Source organism: Diabrotica virgifera, chromosome 2, assembly GCF_917563875.1.
Source record: "Diabrotica virgifera virgifera chromosome 2, PGI_DIABVI_V3a".
Classification (NCBI taxonomy): Eukaryota; Metazoa; Arthropoda; class Insecta; order Coleoptera; family Chrysomelidae; genus Diabrotica; species Diabrotica virgifera.
In genome coordinates this window covers 68,434,248-68,455,952 of record NC_065444.1, presented here as the reverse complement: position 1 = coordinate 68,455,952, position 21,705 = coordinate 68,434,248, and the positions used below count along the sequence as shown (strand labels likewise).

General features: G+C 33.0%; 1 protein-coding gene across 1 annotated transcript in view; it reads left to right on the top strand.

Moving 5' to 3' along the window:
• The window catches only part of LOC126880061 (doublesex- and mab-3-related transcription factor A2-like), a 64,633-nt gene that overhangs the window by 13,590 nt on the left and 29,338 nt on the right, over nucleotides 1-21,705 (top strand). Inside the window, exon 2 of the mRNA XM_050643716.1 lies at nucleotides 11,554-11,718. Within this exon, the coding sequence (XP_050499673.1) occupies nucleotides 11,554-11,718 (165 nt within the window). The remainder of the gene's footprint in view (nucleotides 1-11,553; nucleotides 11,719-21,705) is intronic.

The window sequence follows — 21,705 nt, the reverse complement described above, 5'->3', positions numbered from 1 at the left end:
ATACCGGTTTTAATTATTTGCATTGCTAAAAATTAATTGTTTATTATTAAACAAAGCTATTTGTTTATAAGCCAAAAAATTATTTATAACTTTAAAACATTGCTGAGGCCCCTTAAATAATCCGATTTTAAGTCTGTAAACTGTATTAGATAGGTAAAGCACCTCTTTATATGTAAAAAAATTAGACAACTTCTAAATGGTCTACTTTTTGTTCAGAAAGATTTTAAAAATTTTGAACTTTTTTAAAAACATTTAAATTGCAAATTTATTATGCAAAATCTATTAGGTCGATTTTAATGAAATTTGGTACACGGTTTAAGTATGTTACAAAGAATTTCCTAAGTGAATTACTAAGGTTCTAAGTACCACCGAAGTGGTTAAAAACATTGAATAACAACAGGCATATTTTGCCCCCTTATTTTGTATTTATTGCTATATTGCAGAAAAAGTTATAAGTTAAGACATTTTTGACCAGTCCGATATCATACAAAATTCAATTATCTTTATTTTATTTCTCTACGACTTTGTTCCAAAACGAATCGTTTTAAAGTTATAAGCAAAGAAACAGAAAAAAATCGACGTTTTTCGAATTTTTAAATATTTTATTTTTTTTTATTAATGTTCCGGACATATTTGAGAAGGAGCATAAGTAAATTATTATTAACGAAGTTATCACCTTACTTTATCTGCAAAAATTCGAATGCCACCTTTCACATCCAAAAATAGACGTTTTTTCACAGATCCTTACTGGTCTATAATAAAAGAGTTATCATAATTGAAATAACTGAAAATAATGTTGTATATCCATAATTAAAAAAATTCAACTTTTTTTTAATTAGAAAGATGAAATGGCATATTAGAATATAGTTCTTAATTCCAAACAACTTTTCATTACAACAATTTTTAATATTTTGAATAATAAAGCTACTTTACTCTTGAGTAAAATTCATATTTTTTGACATAATATCTCGTATATGGCTTAAAAAAATGAACTGATGGTTCTATTTTTAATTTAGACCATGCACAACTTTTCACGTTGACGAACAGAACGTCTATAGTCGTCTAATTTCCATTGATGTAATGTGACACAACGTCTATATACGTTGAATTTTTCCCTATTCTACTTTGCAAAATACATATAGTGTCACAACACTTGCTTATACATTTGACGCAGTGTCCGTCAACGTGTTAATTGGACACACTGTACAAAACAATTATTGTTATTGTTTAAACAAATAATAAACAATTAGCGGCAAAATCTGTGAGTAGAACTTTTTACTTTAACATGTATATAAACTAACAAAAAAAGTTTTAGAAAAAGATAATCTTGTTTGAATTGCTCCGAAACAATGCATCTTTTCGTTCTATCTTGACTCTTCTAAAATGCTTCGTATAGATTGCTGAATAGAATTGGGCTTCTTATAACAGGCAATATGACGACTTATATACACATATAAGGATCTCGTAGAACAGTCGTATTATTTAAACGTAAATTAAAACATGGCAACATCGTCGGGCTTCGTATAATGCGTAATCCATATACACTGTGAACGCGTTTATACGAGTGGGCTTCGTAAGACTGTAGGAATAAGACAGTGCTACAATCCCCTTACCCCGTAAACCGCGGGCTTCCATTCATCGGCAGGTTGTAGCGGGCTTCCTATCATTTGTGAGCCATATATATATATATATATATATATATATATATATATATCATCATCATTCTCTTTGCCTTATCCCTATGCGGGGTCGGCTTCCCTAATTGCATTTCTCCACACAATTCTATCTTGGGCCATATCAATGTTAATCCCCTTTACCAACATGTCCTGCCTTATCGTCTCCCCCCAGCTCTTCTTTGGTCTTCCTCTCCTACTCCTTCCAGGAATCTGCACTTCAGCTATTCTTCGTATTGGGTGGTTAACGTCTCGACGTTGAACATGACCAAACCATCTTAACCTATGCTCTCTCATTTTGGCATCAATTGGTGCCACACCTAGACTTCCCCTAATATACTCATTTCTAATTTTATCCTTCTTTGTCACTCCACTCATCCATCTAAGCATTCTCATTTCCGCCACATGCATTCGCTGTTCCTCTTTCTTTTTCACTGCCCAACATTCAGTTCCGTACATCATAGCTGGTCTTATGGCTGTTTTATAGAATTTTCCCTTCAGCTTCATTGGAATTTTTCTGTCACACAACATACCACTCGCTTCTTTCCACTTCATCCATCCAGCCCTAATTCTACTGCATGCATCTCCATCTATTTCTCCATTACTCTGTAATACCGATCCTAGGTACTTAAAACTATTGCTTTTTACAATCATTTCACCATCCAAAGATACCATTTTATTTGTAGTAGCTCCATCTTTAAATGAACATTCCAAATACTCTGTTTTTGTCCTACTAAGTTTTAAACCTTTTTCCTCCAGAGCTTGTCTCCACTGTTCCAGTTTTTGTTCTAAGTCTCTTTCACTATTTCCTACTAACACGACATCATCAGCATACATTAAGCACAATGGAATGTTACCCTGTATTTTCGCTGTTATCTGGTCCAAAACTAATGAGAATAAATACGGACTAAGCACAGAACCTTGATGCAATCCTACTTTCACATGAAATTTATCAGTCTCTCCCACACCTGTCCTAACACTAGTCGTTACTCCCTCATACATATCCCTCACAATCTTTACATATTCACCAGGGACTCCTTTCTTATTGAGTGCCCACCACAGAATCTCTCGAGGAACTCTATCATATGCTTTCTCAAGATCAATGAATACCATATGAGCGTTTGTTTCTTTACTCCTGTATTTTTCCATCAACTGCCTTATAATGAAAACTGCATCTGTTGTTGATCTACCCTGCATAAAGCCAAATTGATTCTCGGATATTTCGGTTTCTTCACGTATCCGTCTATCAATTACTCTTTCCCATATTTTCATGGTGTGGCTAAGCAGTTTTATAGCCCTGTAGTTTGTACATTGTTGTATATCTCCCTTGTTTTTGTAAACAGGTACCAGTATACTGCTTCTCCATTCGTCTGGCATTTGTCCAACTTCCATAATTCTATTAAATAGACCTGCTAGCCACCTTGTTCCTGTCTCTCCCAATGCTCTCCATACTTCCCCAGGAATATCATCTGGTCCTACCGCTTTTCCTTTCTTTATTTTTTGAAGCGCTTGAGCCACTTCCTCGTTGGTTATTTTGGTGACCATTGCTGCTACTGTCTCCGTTGACTCTACAGGCTGTCTGTCAAATTCTTCATTTAATAAGCTGTCAAAGTACTTTCTCCATCTCTTTTTGACATCCCTTTCGTGAACTAGTATTTTATTATTTTCATCTCGGATACATCTAATCTGATTAAAATCTTTTGCTTTCTTTGCTCTCTGTTTGGCTATTTTATATATCTTCGTTTCGCCTTCCCTGGTATCAAGTTGATCGTATAGGTTTGAATACGCTTCTGCTTTAGCTTTTGCTACTGCTACTTTCGCTTTCTTTTTGGCGACCATATAGTTTTGAAGATCTATGTCCGATCTGGTTTCTTGCCACTTTTTATATAATTTTCTCTTCTCTTTTATGTTTCCTTGTACTTCATTTGACCACCACCAAGTCTCTTTATCTTCAAACTTCTTTCCTGACGTTTTCCCAAGTATTTCAATAGCCGTCTCTCTAATAATATTGGCCATTTTTCTCCAAATTGTGTTAGGGCTTCCTTTCATGTTCCAACATATTTTTTCTACTATTCTTTCCCTGAATAGACCTTCCTTCTCATCTTTTAGCATCCACCACTTGATTTTTTGTGGTCCTCTCCGATATTTTTGTTTAGTTTCGCTTTTTACTTCGATGTCCAGAACAAGCAGCTTATGTTGTTGGCTTACTGTCTCACTAACTATTACCTTGCAGTCCTTGCATTCACGTATGTCTTCTTTCCTTATCATGAAGTAGTCTATTTGGGATTGATGTTGTCCACTTTTGTAGGTAATAAGTTGAGTTTCTCTCTTTTTAAAGAATGTGTTAACAATCGCCATATCCAATGCTGTTGCTAATTCTAGCATGTCATCTCCAGCTTCATTTCTAGTTCCAAAGCCTAATCCCCCATGTATTGTTTCATATCCTGTCTTGGCTTGGCCCACATGTGCATTGAAATCACCTCCTATTATAACTTTCTCCTCCGCTGGAATATCACTCAGTATGTCTCCCAATTGATCATAGAAAGCTCTTCTTTCATTCTCACCCAGACCTGTTTGAGGAGCATACACACACACAACATTCAATACCTCTTTATCAATTACAAATTTCACTGACATCATTCTATCACTCGTTCTTACAACATCTACTACGTTATCTTTCATTTCACTATCAGCAATTATACCAACTCCATTTCTAGTGTTACTACTCCCTACATACCACAATTTATATCCATCACCTAGTTCTTTCGCCCTTTGTCCTTTCCACCTAGTTTCTTGAATACAAGCAATTTGAACTCTTCTTCGTTTGAGCGCATCCACTAACTCCAGAGACTTACCTGTAAGACTACCAAGATTCCAAGACCCTATCCTGATTTTTCTAACCTGCAATGGTGTTCCCCCTGAGATAGTCCTCACCCGGAGATCCGAATGGAGGCTCATTTTACTTCCGGAACATTTTACCTCAGGAGATGCCATCATTTCAGTATAAGTTTTTATTTCGTTTGGAGAAGGTTCGTGAATAGACGATAGAAGACCACATCCAAAACTATAAAAAATATATAGGGTGCTATTAAAAAAATTAAAGTTAGGGGTTGTAACTAAGGGATGATTATTTAGGGGATGATTTTTTTGTACGTTATATTAAAGTGTATTACAAGTAGAATATATATAGAATATATATATATATATATATATATATATATATATATATATATATATATATATATATATATATATATATATACAGGGTGTCCCAGACTAACTTACCCACGCTATATCTCTTAAAGGAATAGAGATTTTCGAATGGGACAAAAGGTGATATATTCTACTTGTAATACACTTTAATATAACGTACAAAAAAATCATCCCCTAAATAATCATCCCTTAGTTACAACCCCTAACTTTAATTTTTTTAATAGCACCCTATATATTTTTTTATAGTTTTGGATGTGGTCTTCTATCGTCTATTCAACACATTTTTTGAAAATAAAATCGGTTCGTAAATAACCAAGAAAATATCAGTTTAGTTTTGTTAATTGTGTGTCCCAGACTAATTTATCAAGGCTATATTTCATAAACGAATAGAGATTTTCGAATGGGACAAAAATAATCTATTACATTTGTAATACACTTTAATATGGCCTAGAAAAAAAATATCCCCTAAATATTCATCCCTTAGTTACAACCCTTTACTTTATTTTTTTTAATAGCACACTGTAAGTTAGGGATGAATATTTAGGGGATGAATTTTTTCTACGCCATATGAAAGTGTATTACAAATGGAATAGATCAGTTTTTGTGCCATTCGAAAATCTCTATTCGTTTAAGAAATATAGCCTGGATAAATTAGTCTGGGACACACAATTTAACAAAAATAAACTGATAGTTTCTAGGTTATATACGAACCGATTTTATTTTCAAAAAATGTGTTGAATAGACGATAAAAGACCACATCCAAAACTATACAAAAATATACAGGGTGCTATTAAAAATATTAAAGTTAGGGGTTGTAACTAAGGGATGATTATTTAGGGGATGATTTTTTGTACGCCATATTAAAGTGTGTTACAAGTAGAATATATCACCTTTTGTCCCATTCGAAAATCTCTATTCGTTTAAGAGATATAGCGTGGGTAACTTAGTCTGGGACACCCTGTATATATAATAACTAATCTGGTTGTAACAAGATACGGTAAAACAAGATTATAACAGCCTATCTTTAATTCAATTTATAAATAACTTGTTTCATGCTTTCAATACTTGACTAAAGCAATTTAGTTTCGTAGTTCTTATGCTTTACAGTACAGTGAACCATTGGCTGTGGAGTATGTAGCGAAAATCGAAAACAGTCTCAAATTGGTGAAATGTACTTTACTATTAATGGCCTCTTCAAACTATTTTAATGCATTCGTATCATGTCGTTACTTGTTTCTCGAGACACTTATTGTGTCGCTCAAAAAACTAAAATTACATATTTTTTAAATAAGCCAAATTGTTTTTTGTGTCTTTTTGATTTAAGACCGTCTGGAAATCTTTAATTGCAGTTTTTAAAATTGTCTGCATAATATATTCCAGTAGTTGATGGAAGGGATATTGAGCAGAGTGCATCAAATAAATAGGTAATTTAGGACATGAAATTCGGTTTGGCGTTTGGCAGAGATAACCAGATATGAGGCGCTCAGAGCAACAGTGGCCTAACGCACAAATTGAGCATTTTTAGATTAATATATCAATAAAAGCAGTAACATTAAATCGTCGGATTACCAAGGGTCTACACAACCTACCTCTATATTTGGCTAAATGGTGCTACATAATTTGTAGCGCCATCCCATATCCCATAGGCATAATGGAAGTATGTATGCAAATATTGCATTTATCTCAAAACTTCGTTTTTGGGTTAAGCCACTGGTACTCTGAGCGTCTCACATGTGAGCTTCCACATCGCATAAAATTAGCCTAGCAGCCTTTTGCAAATTAAACTATGCATTTAAATCGGACCTACTCATATGCCTCAAAAGCAAAATTTTTGATCAGTATGTGTTACCTGTACTTTTATGGTGTTAACTTATAGAGCAGAAACATTAACACTCACAAAAAAGGTAGTGAACAAGATTTGCGTGACTCAGCGGGCCATGGAGTACCACATGTGGGTGTCTTTCTGAGAGACCGAATCCCAAATGAAGAAATACGCCATTGAACAAAAACAAAAGACGCTATGGAAAAATTCGCGTTTTTAAAATGGAATTTGGCAGGACACGTCGCCAGGTTAGCAAACAACCGATGAACAAAACATGTGGTTTAGTGGAGGCCAAAACATGAAGCACTACGGAGCAGAAGGCGTCCACCAACCAGATGGATTGACAACCTGAAGCGTATCAGCAGTATTTGGTTGCAAGCCATATAAGACAGAGATAGATAAAAAGAGCTGAGGAAGACCTTTGTCCAACAGTAGACGCGTACAGGTTTATGATGACTATTTTCCCGTAATTCCTTAAAATATGTTTTTTCGTCTTTGAAAAAATCAAATATTAGTCCAGAGAAATAAGGTTTTTGTCGGGATACTTAAGCAGTCAGGTTGCAATTGGGGTTTTTGGGTACTATATACCTAATACATTATAAATACAAAAATGCCCGTCACAGTTCGGACGAGAATTTTAGTTATTAACAAATAAGCGTCAAAAATGGCAGCTTTTTCGTTTAAATAGGTAAAAATAGGGTAATTAAGTATCTTATTTAGAGTATTCATCTTTTAGCAAATGAGCAAAGGTTTAAAATGGCAGTTTTTGAATTTTGATCCGATCATTTGTTCCTTCGCAAATTGCAAAATAAAACTAAAATTTCGAAAATAAAAAATTTGCTATAACTTTTGAGAAAATGAACTTAAGACTTTGAAATTGCATGAAAAGTTCGGTCAACCAGTACATATAATGCCCAAAAAATTTCAAGACGATTCCTCAATTAGTTTGAATTTAATTCAATTTGTTGTTCCCAAAACAGATTTTGAACACATGAAAGAAGAATACTTATATTTTCAAAGTGTTTAAAAAAATCAATGAAAAGTCATTTTTATCATTCCGAAAACATTTTACTAAAGTAGAGTCATTTTTGGCTTATAAACAATTGAAATAGCCTTGTGACTGCATAAACTTCACTGATGATGCATAAGGATGCTGAAATAGCTATATGGAGATGGTGGTCCAACTCTGAATCAAATATAAACAAAACCTGCCTTGATCTTTTTTATCTTTTTAATTTTTACTCAGTTTTGAGTATTTAGAAACTGTCTTTCGGTCCTTTTCCTAGACGAAGAGAAGGTAAATGCGTGGCAAGTGTCCTCTATTTGCTTTCTCCTATTTTCGTCGTCTTTGTGATTATATATTGTAAAATCTGGAGATACGGGATGCAGCCAGAAAGCAGTTTATTTACGAAAAGTCTTAGATTTAAAATATTGTTTATTATATTTTTATTTCAATTATTCTAATTGTTTAAAAGGTAGTAAACTTTGTATCTGGAGCTTTTCGTTGTTTTCCTTGTAATACGAGAGATGTCGCTAAATTGCGTCTCAAAAGGTGGGTTCATTGCATCGCGATGGTTTGCCTTAAATAGGCAGAATGTTTATATTTCCTTCAGAGTTGTGACTGCATAAACTTCACTGATGATGCATAAGGATGCTGAAATAGCTATATGGAGATGGTAGTCCAACTCTGAATCAAATATAAACAAAACCTGCCTTGATCTTTTTTATCTTTTTTTGAAATAGCTTTGTTAATATTGACTGTAGATTAAATCTAGTTTGGGATTTTAAAAGCTGGTATTTTTACACTAATTTTTAAAAAAAAACTTTTCGCCTAGGTTAATTACAGTCAAAATCAGCCACTTTTATTGTTTAGTTCATAGTTACTTCTATACACATAAAATTCTCCTGTAACAGTGTTAGTTACCAAACTCATCCGAAACGACTTGACCGATTTTTATTAAATTTTACACGTATATCCTGTAGGACTGCGAATAGGTTTTAATCTATTTTTCATACACATACGATATAAGAAGGGTTGCCTCCCTGACATTTTTTTTATTTTTTTGGACAAAATTTTACCTACCTTAATTTTATATTATCTAGCAATAAAAAATACATACAACCCTTAATTTTCACTCTTCTATCACCAAATCCTATTTTTTAATAGCCATCTATATATTTACACCTATAAAATTCTCCTGTCACAGTGTTAGTTGCCATACACCTCTGAGACCGCTTGACCGATTTTTATGATAATTATATATGTATATTCGGTAGGTCTTAGAATTGGTCGTAATCTATTTTTCATATCCCTGAGTGATAAGGGGGGTTCCCCTAATATTTTGTAGTGTTAAGTGGGGATGTGTGTCCATAACGTACTCTACAAGACTACGAGTACATACAAATTAAAAACATTATGATTAAAATCCATCAACAAGCTCTGAAGGTATTAACCGCAGCATATGTTTAAAGAATCAATTTTATTTTTTGAGTGCACGGATTTTAATGTTTCCCCCCCGCCGACCACGAATCGATTTCGTTAGGACGTCATTTTTAAAGCTTTATTAACCACTCTGTTGAAGTTTAAAGTTTACTCAAACTTTTACACATAAACTATACACCTTGAACTTTAAAATGGCATTAGTTGGTTTGCTTGATTATTATAAACAAAGTAGCAGTAAATTAAATAAAAAAAGTGTCTAACTTTGACCGTAATTAACCTAGGCGAAAAGTTTTTTTTTGAAAATTCGTATAAAAATATCAGTTATTCAAATCCTAAAGTATTTTTAATCTATAGTCAATATTAACAAAGTTATTCAAATTGTTTATAAACTAAAAATGACTCTACTTTAGTAAAATGTTTTTCGGATTGCTAAAAATGACTTTTTAATGATTTTTTTAAATACTTTGAAAACATAACTATTCTTCTTTCATGTGGTTTGCACAGAATTGCTATATCGTTATTATTTTCTGAACAATAACATTGCAAAGAAAAAGCTTTTTAGGACAAACAAATTGAATAAAATTTAAACTAATTGACCAATCGTCTTAAAATTATGTGTAAAATTTGTAAATTATGTGGACTGCTTGACTCAACTTCTAATGCAATATGAAAGTCTGAAGGTTATTTTCGCAAAAGTTATAACAAATTTTTTATTTTCGAGATTTTAGTTTTATTTGGCAATTTCCAAAGCAACAAATGATCGGACCAAAATTCAAAAACTGCCATTTTAAACCTCTGCTTAAAAGAAGGATACTAAAAGAAGGATACTATAAATAAGATATTTAATTACCCTATTTTTACCTGTATCGATTTAAACAAGAAAACTGCCATTTCTGATCCTTATTTGTTAATAACTAAAATTCTCGTCCGAACTGTGACGGACATTTTTGGATTTATAATGTATCAGGTATATAGTACCCAAAAAACCTATTTGCAACCTGGCTGCTCAAGTGTCCCGAACATGGTATATTTTTGCCGTATTTCCCTGGCGTATACAGTGTGTCAATTTTAAAACTTACAATGGCTATATCTCACGAACAAAAGCTGAAAACGAAAAATGCTTGAAACCGTTTCTAGGATAGTAAGGGGGAACTAAAATGGCATGAAAGAGAACTCACCCCCATCAACCCCCTAGGCCCCACCCACCACAACCCAAAAAGTTTAAATTGCAAACCCCTACTTGTGATACATAATTGAAGAGGCTATAAAAAATGCTATCCAATGGTATAAACAATAATTATACAGGGTGAAGCAATAATTGTGAAACTTTGGCTTAAATGAAAAATTTAATGAGGTTTTGTTGAATTGCAAATCTGATAAAAATGTCAATTAAATAAATTTGCAAAGTGGGTTCCGTTGTTTTGTAAACAATAATACAGTCTATTTTCAAATTCTGCACGAAATTTGGCAAATGTTTTTCTAGTAATAGGGCGACATGCTTGAGTAATTATTTCTCGCAATTTCCCAAGTGATGCAAGTTAAGTTTTATAAACAACTGATTTAAGGTAAAAATAGCAAATTAAGTTTTAATTCAACAAAAAAAAGTTCGAGCGGACATTTACCATTTAAAATAATAGTCCGGGAGATAGCATTACAAATACAAAAGTCATAGTAAGCCAGCTGATATTAACACCCTGTATAATTAATTTTTATACCATTGGATGGTACTTTTTATAGTAGAATAGTATATAATTTTTTTCTATGGGGTTACGTTAAATCAGTTGTTTATAAAACTCAACTTGTTTCACTTGGGGAATTGCGAGAAAGAATTACTCAAGCATGTCGCCCTATTACTAGAACATTTGCCAAATTTCGTGCAGAATTTGATAATAGGCTGTATTATTGTTTACCAAACAACGGAATTCACATTAAATATTTACTTAATTGACATTTTTATCAAATTTGCAATTCAACAAAACCTCATTAAATTTTTCATTTAAGCCAAAGTTTCACAATTATTGCTTCACCCTGTATAATTATTGTTTATACCATTGGATAGCATTTTTTATAGCCTCTTCAATTATATATCACAAGTAGGGGTTTGCAATTTAAACTTTTTGGGTTGTGGTGGGTGGGGCCTAGGGGGTTGATGGGGGTGAGTTCTCTTTCATGCCATTTTAGTTCCCCCTTACTATCCTAGAAACGGTTTCAAGCATTTTTTGATATCAGCTTTTGTTCGTGAGATATAGCCATTGTAAGTTTTTAAATTGACACACTGTATGTTATTATCAATAATATTAATATCTGGTCAAATATGACGACATTCCTGCAAGAATTAAACTTTATATACTTGAAAAAGTAATTCAAAAAAGTGGATATCTCAACAATTGTTACATTTATAGATGGCGTCAATACCGAAGCCTGGAAGAATTCCTAAATGTGCCCGCTGTAGAAATCATGGCATGATCTCGACACTAAGGGGACACAAAAAACAATGTATTTACAAGAACTGCAACTGCCAGAAATGTGGATTGATCAAAGAAAGACAGAGGATTATGGCTGCTCAAGTAAGTATTCATGTTCGTATAATTATTTAATAAATTGTTATGTTCTGAAGCTATTTTCTTGTGGCAACTTAATACGACTACCTTTTATTGTTGTTATGAATAAACAAAGAAATAGTAAATTGTTATGCTATCATTGAACATTGTTGCTTTATTGATTTTCATTTTCACCATTCTCGTTATTTTTTTGAATTCGTTGTGTCTGTGTCATTTTAAGATTTGTTAAACGCTTTTCTTTGGTTCAATAGTTTTCGTCAAATCTTTAGACGTTAATTTGACTGCCTTTTCTTCAATGCAAATGAATGAAAATTTGCAGACATATGCATTCGCGGGAACAATAGACGAAGAGTCAATAAAAATTTTTTATGTTTATTAATTGTTTAAAAAAAAAACAATTTTAATGGAAAATTCTCTTGTTTATTACAATGTAGAAACTTGAAACTTTTACAGATTGTAGCTAATGATATGAACTAATAATAATTTCACTTTTTACGTTAATTGATTACTTTATGCTTCATAAATAAAAAATAAATTTGAACGCTTATATATTTGTTTATATAAAAATCGGCGCTTATTCGTGTGAAATTTTAATACAATACGAAACAAAACTTCAACTAAAACTCGAATTCAACAAATTCGTGTGTTTATCGTAGTCTTAGAAAAACCACCGGTAGAGACGTTTTGTGTTACAATTAACATTAGAATTCGTTTTTGGCGTATTAATTAATTAAACGCTTTTCTTTAGTTCAATCGTTTTCGTCAAATCTTTGGACATTAATTTGACTGCCTTTTCTTCAATGCAAATGACTAAAAATTTGCATGCATATTATATATGCATTCGCGGGAACAATACACGAATAGTCAATAAATTTTTTTTATGTTTATTAATTGTTTAAATAAAAAAAAAAGATTTTAACGGAAAATGCTTAAATTCTCTGGGTTTTTACAATGAAGAAACTTGAAACTTTTACAGATTGTAGCTAATTGTATGAACTACCTATACATGATTTCACTTTTTTCGTTAATTGTTTACGTTATGCTTCATAAATAAACAATAAAGTTTCAATTTTTTTGCCGATTCCGACTACTTTTCATGTTTGTACATCATATGTTTTATATGATATATACATATTTTAATTAACATGACGATATATTTTAATGTTTGAAAAGTGTAAGACTAAAAAGTAAAAAATAAAAAAATATGAAAAAAAATTTTTAAGAAAGGCTTTTTCTTTAGTTACGAGTGACTAAAATTAAACATACTTATTATAAAAAAATCAAGTAAAAAGCAAATAATAAAATTTTTTAAAAAATCTAACACATTCGTTAAAGGAAAGCGTGGGGCGAAAACCGTTTATTCGATGAAGACGCGCTACGCTTTTCTGCAAATGTGTTTTTTATTTTTTGCTTTTTAGTTGATTTTTTTTATAATATTTTTAATTTTAGTCACTCGTAACTAAAGAAAAGCGTTTCTTAAACTTTTTTTTTCATATTTTGTTATTTATAAACTTATCGATATAAAACATCCAACATAATGTAGATTTATCCAAAAAAGATAAGAGAGGGCTGATGTTAACTGGTCGACTAATGTTGTCTGGATCTCTATTGCATTTATTCGAGAAAGAAGCGTGTCTCATTCCAATTTTATAAAGATTCTATGGGAAGAGATCCTGGGTAAAATTTAGCCGGATTATAAAAATAAAGAATACTTTTTGGCAAGCATGGATGAATAGTAAATTAATGGTATCTGTCTTAATGATGTCTTCTGGATTTTTTATATTTTGATCCCCATTTTTCCCTGCTAATAGATACTCCTGATAATAGAAAATATATCGTTATTTGAAAATGATATCATTTCTGAAGTCATTTCTGATATCCCAGATGTATAATTTCTGATACCTCAGATGTTTTTTTTTGCTATTTCATCCACAATTTCGTTTGTACTGTGTCCTTTACTCAGAATAAAGCAACCATTTTAGTTGTGTGTTATAGTTTATAATAATAGTTTTGTAATAATCCGGATAACCAAAGCATTCTGACTTCAGATCTATACCAGCAAAACAAAAATAATAATCGTAGACAAGACAAATAATCCAGTATTATAGTATTATGTTTATTGAGCCACCCTTGTTGGTGTAATGAAAATTCCATTTCTTAATAACTACGTTTCGGTTTCCATTCCGAAAATCGTCCTCAACATTCTTCTTCTTCTTCCTTCTTGTATGTAGGCTTTAAAGCCTGTTTCTTCTTCAATATTAGCCTCCTAAATTGTTTAAGTTATCGCACCATCTTTTTCTTGGTCTGCCAATACTTCTTCGTCCATTTGGTGACTTATCTCGTGCTATTCGTACTATCCTATCCTCTGCAATTCTACTAATGTCTTCGTTCCACTCCTGTTTCCGTTTTGTCACCCATCCATTTATGTCTTCTACATTGCATGATCTTCTTATGTTTTCGCTTCTCTCCCTATCCAACAGACTTTCCCTATCCAACAGAATTTTGCAGTAGGTAGTATACAAATACGAATAGTCACATAGAACAACGGATACCATGGAACTATAGGTTGTAATAGAAGGAAAGGTAGAAGGTCGAAGACTAAGATGAAGATCTCGAACATGATTGGCAGACCATAAATATGAAGAGTCTGGTGGGAAAATGAGAATGGGAATGAGGAGGAAGAACTGTTTTAAACAATCTGTAGTAATTGTATTTAACGTTTATTGGTTAATATTTGCTAAGTACGCGTACGTATTCGCTGTGTGCAAGTACTTGGAAGGGATACGAGAAACGATCGTGCGCGAGTACCGGAGATATCTTGCAACTTTCTTAACACATGCCTTAAATAATTCATATTGTTAATTGAAATTGTCAAATTGACGTATATTTCATACCTACTGTCATTGAAGAAAATGGGATTTCGCAAATGATGTGTTATAAATTGTAAAAATTATATGTTGCTCCACAATATTGATATGATATGCAATTATTAAGTGAATTTAATTATTGGTATTTTGCTTGTAGTTTAATGTTTACCTTTTAATAACATAACCTCAATTTTACTTTTTCTTCTTATTCTTTTTTGGGCTATGGCCTTGACAATTATCCAGTAACCAGGACTAATATAATTGATATGATATTGATATGATATGCAATTATTAAGTGAATTTAATTATTGGTATTTTGCTTGTAGTTTAATGTTTACCTTTTAATAACATAACCTCAATTTTACTTTTTCTTCTTATTCTTTTTTGAGCTATGGCCTTGACAATTATCCAGTAACCAGGACTAATATAATTGATATGATATTGATATGATATGCAATTATTAAGTGAATTTAATTATTGGTATTTTGCTTGTAGTTTAATATTTACCTTTTAATAACATAACCTCAATCTTACTTTTTCTTCTTATTCTTTTTTGGGCTATGGCCTTGACAATTATCCAGTAACCAGGACTAATATAATTGATATTATGATATTGATATGATATGCAATTATTAAGTGAATTTAATTATTGGTATTTTGCTTGTAGTTTAATGTTTACCTTTTAATAACATAACCTCAATTTTACTTTTTCTTCTTATTCTTTTGTGGGCTATGGCCTTGACAATTATCCAGTAACCAGGACTAATATATTTGATGATATGATATTGATATGATATGCAATTATTAAGTGAATTTAATTATTGGTATTTTGCTTGTAGTTTAATGTTTACCTTTTAATAACATAACCTCAATTTTACTTTTTCTTCTTATTCTTTTGTGGGCTATGGCCTTGACAATTATCCAGTAACCAGGACTAATATAATTGATATGATATTGATATGATATGCAATTATTAAGTGAATTTAATTATTGGTATTTTGCTTGTACTTTAATGTTTACCTTTTAATAACATAACCTCAATTTTACTTTTTCTTCTTATTCTTTTTTGAGCTATGGCCTTGACAATTATCCAGTAATCAGGACTAATATAATTGATATGCAATTATTAAGTGAATTTAATTATGGGTATTTTGCTTGTAGTTTAATGTTTACCTTTTAATAACATAACCTCAATCTTACTTTTTCTTCTTATTCTTTTTTGGGCTATGGCCTTGACAATTATCCAGTAACCAGGACTAATATAATTGGTCAATATAATTAAAAGTGCTAAAAACGTTGCCGAGCTGTGAAACCAGGCGTCGCTCTTCCGAACTTGCACGGTCCCAATAGAGGGCTATTTTCTGTTATTCTATAAACCAGTTATATATTATGTATATAAAGATAATATATAAATGTAGATAAAGATCTATAAATTAATTCTAATTATATTCCTATTAGAACTAAGCTAATATATTATGTAAATCTTTGCGATTGATCCGTTTTCCTCAATATCCACCGGTATGTTCAGTGATTGAGTAAATTTCCAGTAATTGGATCTTTTGACATCGTGAAGTGTTTGATCGATATTCCATTAGAATGGTATCGCGTATCTTTTGGGTAAACAAACGGGGAGACTGCAATACAAGAATCAATGCTAACGAGATATAAGTTTTAGATAGTTGGTTGTGGCGAGCCGCATAGCTAAACAAGCTTTTATTCGAAAGCTTTCATGTCTTGTTAGATATATGTGATCTAACTTAGGATATATCGTATGTTTCTTTAAATATATGTATAGTGTGGGCCAAAGAAAAGAGTCCACCTCGATATTTGGCAGTATTTATTAGATTTTGAGGAAATGAAGAAACAGGTCGATTTTTGATCTAAGGGGACATATTTTTACGGTACATACATCTGACATTTGTCAACCCCCTCCCTTCCACTTCCCCCCTTATTTTTAAGCAGGTAGCTTATTTGAAAGGTTGTCCAATTCTCTATTCAGTAATATTAACATTGACATAATTATTTATACAGTGTGTCCAAGAAAAATTATTTTAAATTAAATTAATTGACATAAAAAGAAGAATGTATTTATTGATGAAGAATTTATTTAAGTCAAATTACATTATTATAAATTACATACATTCTTCTTTTTGTGTCAATTAATTAATTCAAAATAATTTTTCTTGGACACCCTGTATAAATAATTATGTCAATGTTAACATTACTGCATAGAGAATTAAATAACCTTTCAAATGAACTAGCACACGATACCTATTCCCTATTTGAAAATAAGGGGTGGGGGAAGTGGAATGTAGGGGGTTGACAAATGCCAGATGTATGTACTGTAAAAATATTTCCCACTTAAATCAAAAAACGGCCTGTTTCTTCGTTTCTTTAAAATCTAATAAATACTGCCAAATATCGAGGTGGACTGTTCTATTTGGCCCACACCGTGTATTTACTAGACATTTTATTTATTTTTTATTTTCGTATTTATCGTATGGCATAGATACAATAAGAACACATAGTTTAAACAAAAGTATAAAACGTTACATGAAATATCACAAACGAACATCTAATGTACTCGTATTAATGTAATGTAAAACATTTTCGGCCACATTCAGGAACTCATCGAAAACTCCAGGGTGGCAGGGTACCGCCTTCGGACGTGACGGACGTTCTGCCGTTGCGCACCACAGTCACACTCAGGAGTGAAGTGCTGGTTTCCTGGAAAGCGGTGCCGAAAACCTGCGACCGTAGCACTGCGATGAATTACGTCAGATTACGGTGAAAAATTCAAGGTTCTTCACTGCGGCAATGGAATGTGCAAGCTCAGCAAGCGGTGACTTCCAACGCATCCTTGGAAACCACCGCTATTATTTTGCCACGGTACAGTTTTTTATGATGTCAGATGTCATTCATCGCAAGTGTTACGATCGCAGGTTGTCGGCACCGATTTCGAGGAAACCAGCGCTTAAGGGCCTTTCCCCATATATGCAAGCTGTGAGCTCATCTACCGGTACCTGTTCTTCTGCGGGGCGATTCAAAGCCTGGCGGTTTCTGATCGATACAGTCCATTTGGCGTGCTTCCTGTGGTGAGTCGCTCTCCCATTGTCTTCTCCAAGCGTTGGTGAGGTCGAAATGTTCCTGATTTAAGAAGGTGGTCTTTAGTAATGGAGGATATATGGAGCGCAGTCTGTTCATTTCGATATAAAGCTTATCATGGTGGATGGGTAGTTGATGGTTAGCCTCGATTTTTCGGTATTCTCTAAAAAGAGAATGACTTCTTCTTAGTTTCGGCGGTGGGATGTGACTCAGAATAGGAAGCTAATAGTTCGCTGTTGGTCGAATTGTACCTGAGATCATTCGCATTGTCTGGTTTAATTGGGTGTCAATAATCTTCTTATGTTTGCTATTGAGCCGTATCGGCGAAGCATATTCAGCCTCCGAGTATACGAGTCCGAGAGCGGATGATTTACTAGACAAAAAAGGGACAAATAGTCAAATTAAAAAATGGAATGTGAAAGGATTCCAAAGTCCAATAAAGAGACAAGAATATCAATATGCTGTCCAAATAAAACTTAACGAAATCAGAAAGGAAGATACTGCGGAGGAGAAAAGGAGACAAATAAAAACAATAATAACGGAATCTACAGAGGAAACTATCGGAAAAGAGAATACAAGCGACTATAATATGCAGAATAAAAAAGAGAGGCTTTGAAAAAACATGTACAAGAAATCCTAGAGCATAACAACAGACTTGAAAGCAGAAAATTCTATAGAAGAGTAAAAAAGCACATAGTAATTTAAACCGAAATTGACGGTATGCAAAGACACGGACGGAAAACTACTAACAGAGAAACAAAAAATTATAATGAGATGGAAATAATACTTCGAGGAAAACCTAAATGCACACAATGAAAATGATCAAAACGAGACAATATATTACGGCGGAGCCGCACATTGAAAATCCGAGTTATAAAGAAGTAGTTCAAATAATAAAGAAACTAAATAACAATAAAGCGCCAGGAACGGACGAAATTTCGGCAGAATTATTAAACCATGGAGGATCCGACCTCTGGGCAAGAACTTATTATCTAATAGGAATGGGCAGTTGCCCTTATACAGCCAATATATAAAAAAGGAGATAAGAAGAAAGGAAATACCTATGCCATAATCATACAGACTTGAAAGCAGAAAATTCTGTAGAAGAGTAAAAAAAGCACATAGTAATTTAAACCGAAATTGACGGTATGCAAAGATACGGACGGAAAACTACTAACAGAGAAACAAAAAATTATAATGAGATGGAAATAATACTTCGAGGAAAACCTAAATGCACACAATGAAAATGATCAAAACGAGACAATATATTACGGCGGTGCCGCACATTGAAAATCCGAGTTATAAAGAAGTAGTGCAAATAATAAAGAAAATAAATAACAATAAAGCGCCAGGAACTGACGGAATTTCGGCAGAAATATTAAACCATGGAGGATCCGACCTCTGGGCAAGAACTTATTACCTAATAGGAAGGGGTAGTTGCCCTTATACAGCCAATATATAAAAAAGGAGATAGGAAGAAAGGAAATACCTATGCCATAATCATAGGCTAATTACATTTTAATGTAATATACAAAATCCTTTCTGGTAGTATTCACAATAGATTGTTAGAATACTTCGAAAATAAAATTGGTGATTTTCAAAATGGATTCACATCAAACATAGCCAATACAGACAATATTCATAAGTACATACCTACTAAGACTAAGAAAAATAACTAAGAAGGATACTTAGAACGATACAAGAAAAAGCTTATGACTACAACATAGAGCTCTATAATACGCATATAGACTTTAAAGAAGCTTTTGATAGTGGTGTGAAAAGACACAAAATGCTGGAAGACCTTCGTAATCTAGGTGAATAGCTTATTTCAGAAAGGGACCTGTGTCAGTTTTGTGTTATTTTTTGTTAAGAGTGGATTCATTCACAAGGATGGTATATACATCGTTTATGATAGAAAGAGACCCAATTCATTTTATTATAATAGGGGAATCGTTTATAATACTTTTCGTTTACTACATAAAAGGACTACAGATCCAGACTTTTTTTTCATATTTCTCGATTGTTAGTTAACGTGACTCGAGTCCCTTTCTGAAATAAGCTGTTCAGGTATACCAAAAAATACACCAGCCTTATAAAAATGACGTTGCAGGATTAAATTATTGCGGCCAATTTTTACCGGCCTGCCTCCCTCATCCACTCCTCTCCCTGTAGCTGGCCCCCTGCCCATTGATGAAACACTCATTTAAAAAAATAAAGGGAGGGATGACTCAAGTTAAAGAGGAATCGTCGAAAGCTTTTATTTTCAATCTCACAAAATTAAGGCCATTTCCGGCATAATTTGAGTATTAATATAATAACAAGGAAACAAAAAAAGAAGAAAACACCATTATTTCACCAATCACCAAGGTTAAATTGCTTTACGCCTAGCTTTTTGACGGGCAAAATCATCAATGAGGTCTCCATACGCAATTCTTTTGGTGATGCGCTGCTCAATAGTAAGAAGTGATAACGCTGTCAATCTTTCAGTTCCCATTGTTGACCGAAGGTAATTCTTGACGCGTCGCAAGGTCGAAAATGAGCGTTCTCCGGAACAGTTTGAGACAGGTGCGAAGAGAATCATACGGAGTACTATGTCAATGTTCGGGCACATTTCTAGAGCACCGTTTTCATAAAGAAATTTATAGAGTCCGGAAATACTTGAGGTTTTTTTCACTTTTTGGTCACCTGTTATCTCCCAAAGCGATGACTCACATTGGCCCAACTAAGCTTGCAGATAAAAACACCAAATACACCATAATACCACACCAAACGCGATTGCTTCAATTCCATGCAACGCAAGGCGACTCCTACCGATGGGTAGCGTAAGTGTAACAGTGTAAGTACAGGAATCATCGTGGTATTGACGTATTGTTTTTGTTTTCTCGCGTCTCGGCATTCCTTCCTTCTCCCGCCTTTTCATTAGTCGCCCTCAAATTTCTGTCCCATTGAATTGAAAACATCTGAAATTTTGCACCCCTCAAAATCTTGTGCTCTGGGCCCGGGCCTAGTCGGCCTTATGGGAAACCTGGCCCTGAAGTCATCAGAAAAACCAATGTAACTGGCAATTAAATACCAAAATAGTGCAAATTACTACACTCAACGAAAAAGGTACGTAATATCAATAAAAATGTTAATTCAGACAACAAACGCAATACTTAAAATTTGTCCAATTCTTGGTTTTATTGGAACAACAAAGCGATCTTCATCAATTCATTATTTTCGTTAGTTGAGCCAATGTATTACGTTTATTGAATGGATGAACATTCATTATGTATACCATAATATCACTTTATTGGTATTACGAACTCTGTTCACTGAGTCAACGAACACTATTTATTGATATTACGAACTCTGTTCACTGAGTCAACGAACACTATTTATTGAAACAACAACGTCGTTAATTGACCGACGAAGACTATTCGTTGTGTCAATAACAGTGTTATTTCTTCTAACGTATTTCGTTTATTTCTACAATTATTTCCGTTTATTGTTACAATTAATTCCGTTCATTCCTACTATGAACGTATTTTATATTAATAATTACTGAATGCAATAATAATAATTTTTTAAATCCCCCTTTTTTGTCCTTAACCTAAAGGTCTTTACACTGTGTGATTTTTCATATGATTTCACTTATACAGTGTACTATAATAAGTGTTACACTCCCCCACCTTATTAACTTATTTATTTTTAGCACATAAGCAAAACGCTCGGACAAGTCGATTTTTAAAATAATCAAAGTATCTTATAACATCAATGTTTCGAACTTTACACGATCCCTCTTCAGGTGACAGGCGCGGCGTAACTTTGATTTTTTTTAATGGGAAAGTACGTCATGTGACAACTTATTTAGAAGCGTTTGAAATAGTGATTCCAAAAATGTATAACACTTTAATCCTTTTTGAGAGCGCAGGTGCAAAATTTCGATCGAATTATTTTTAAGCGCATTCATTTTTTTTTTTTGGTTTCTGAGAAAACTAATAAGCATTTTTGAAAAATTTAAACGCAAAATAAAATATTA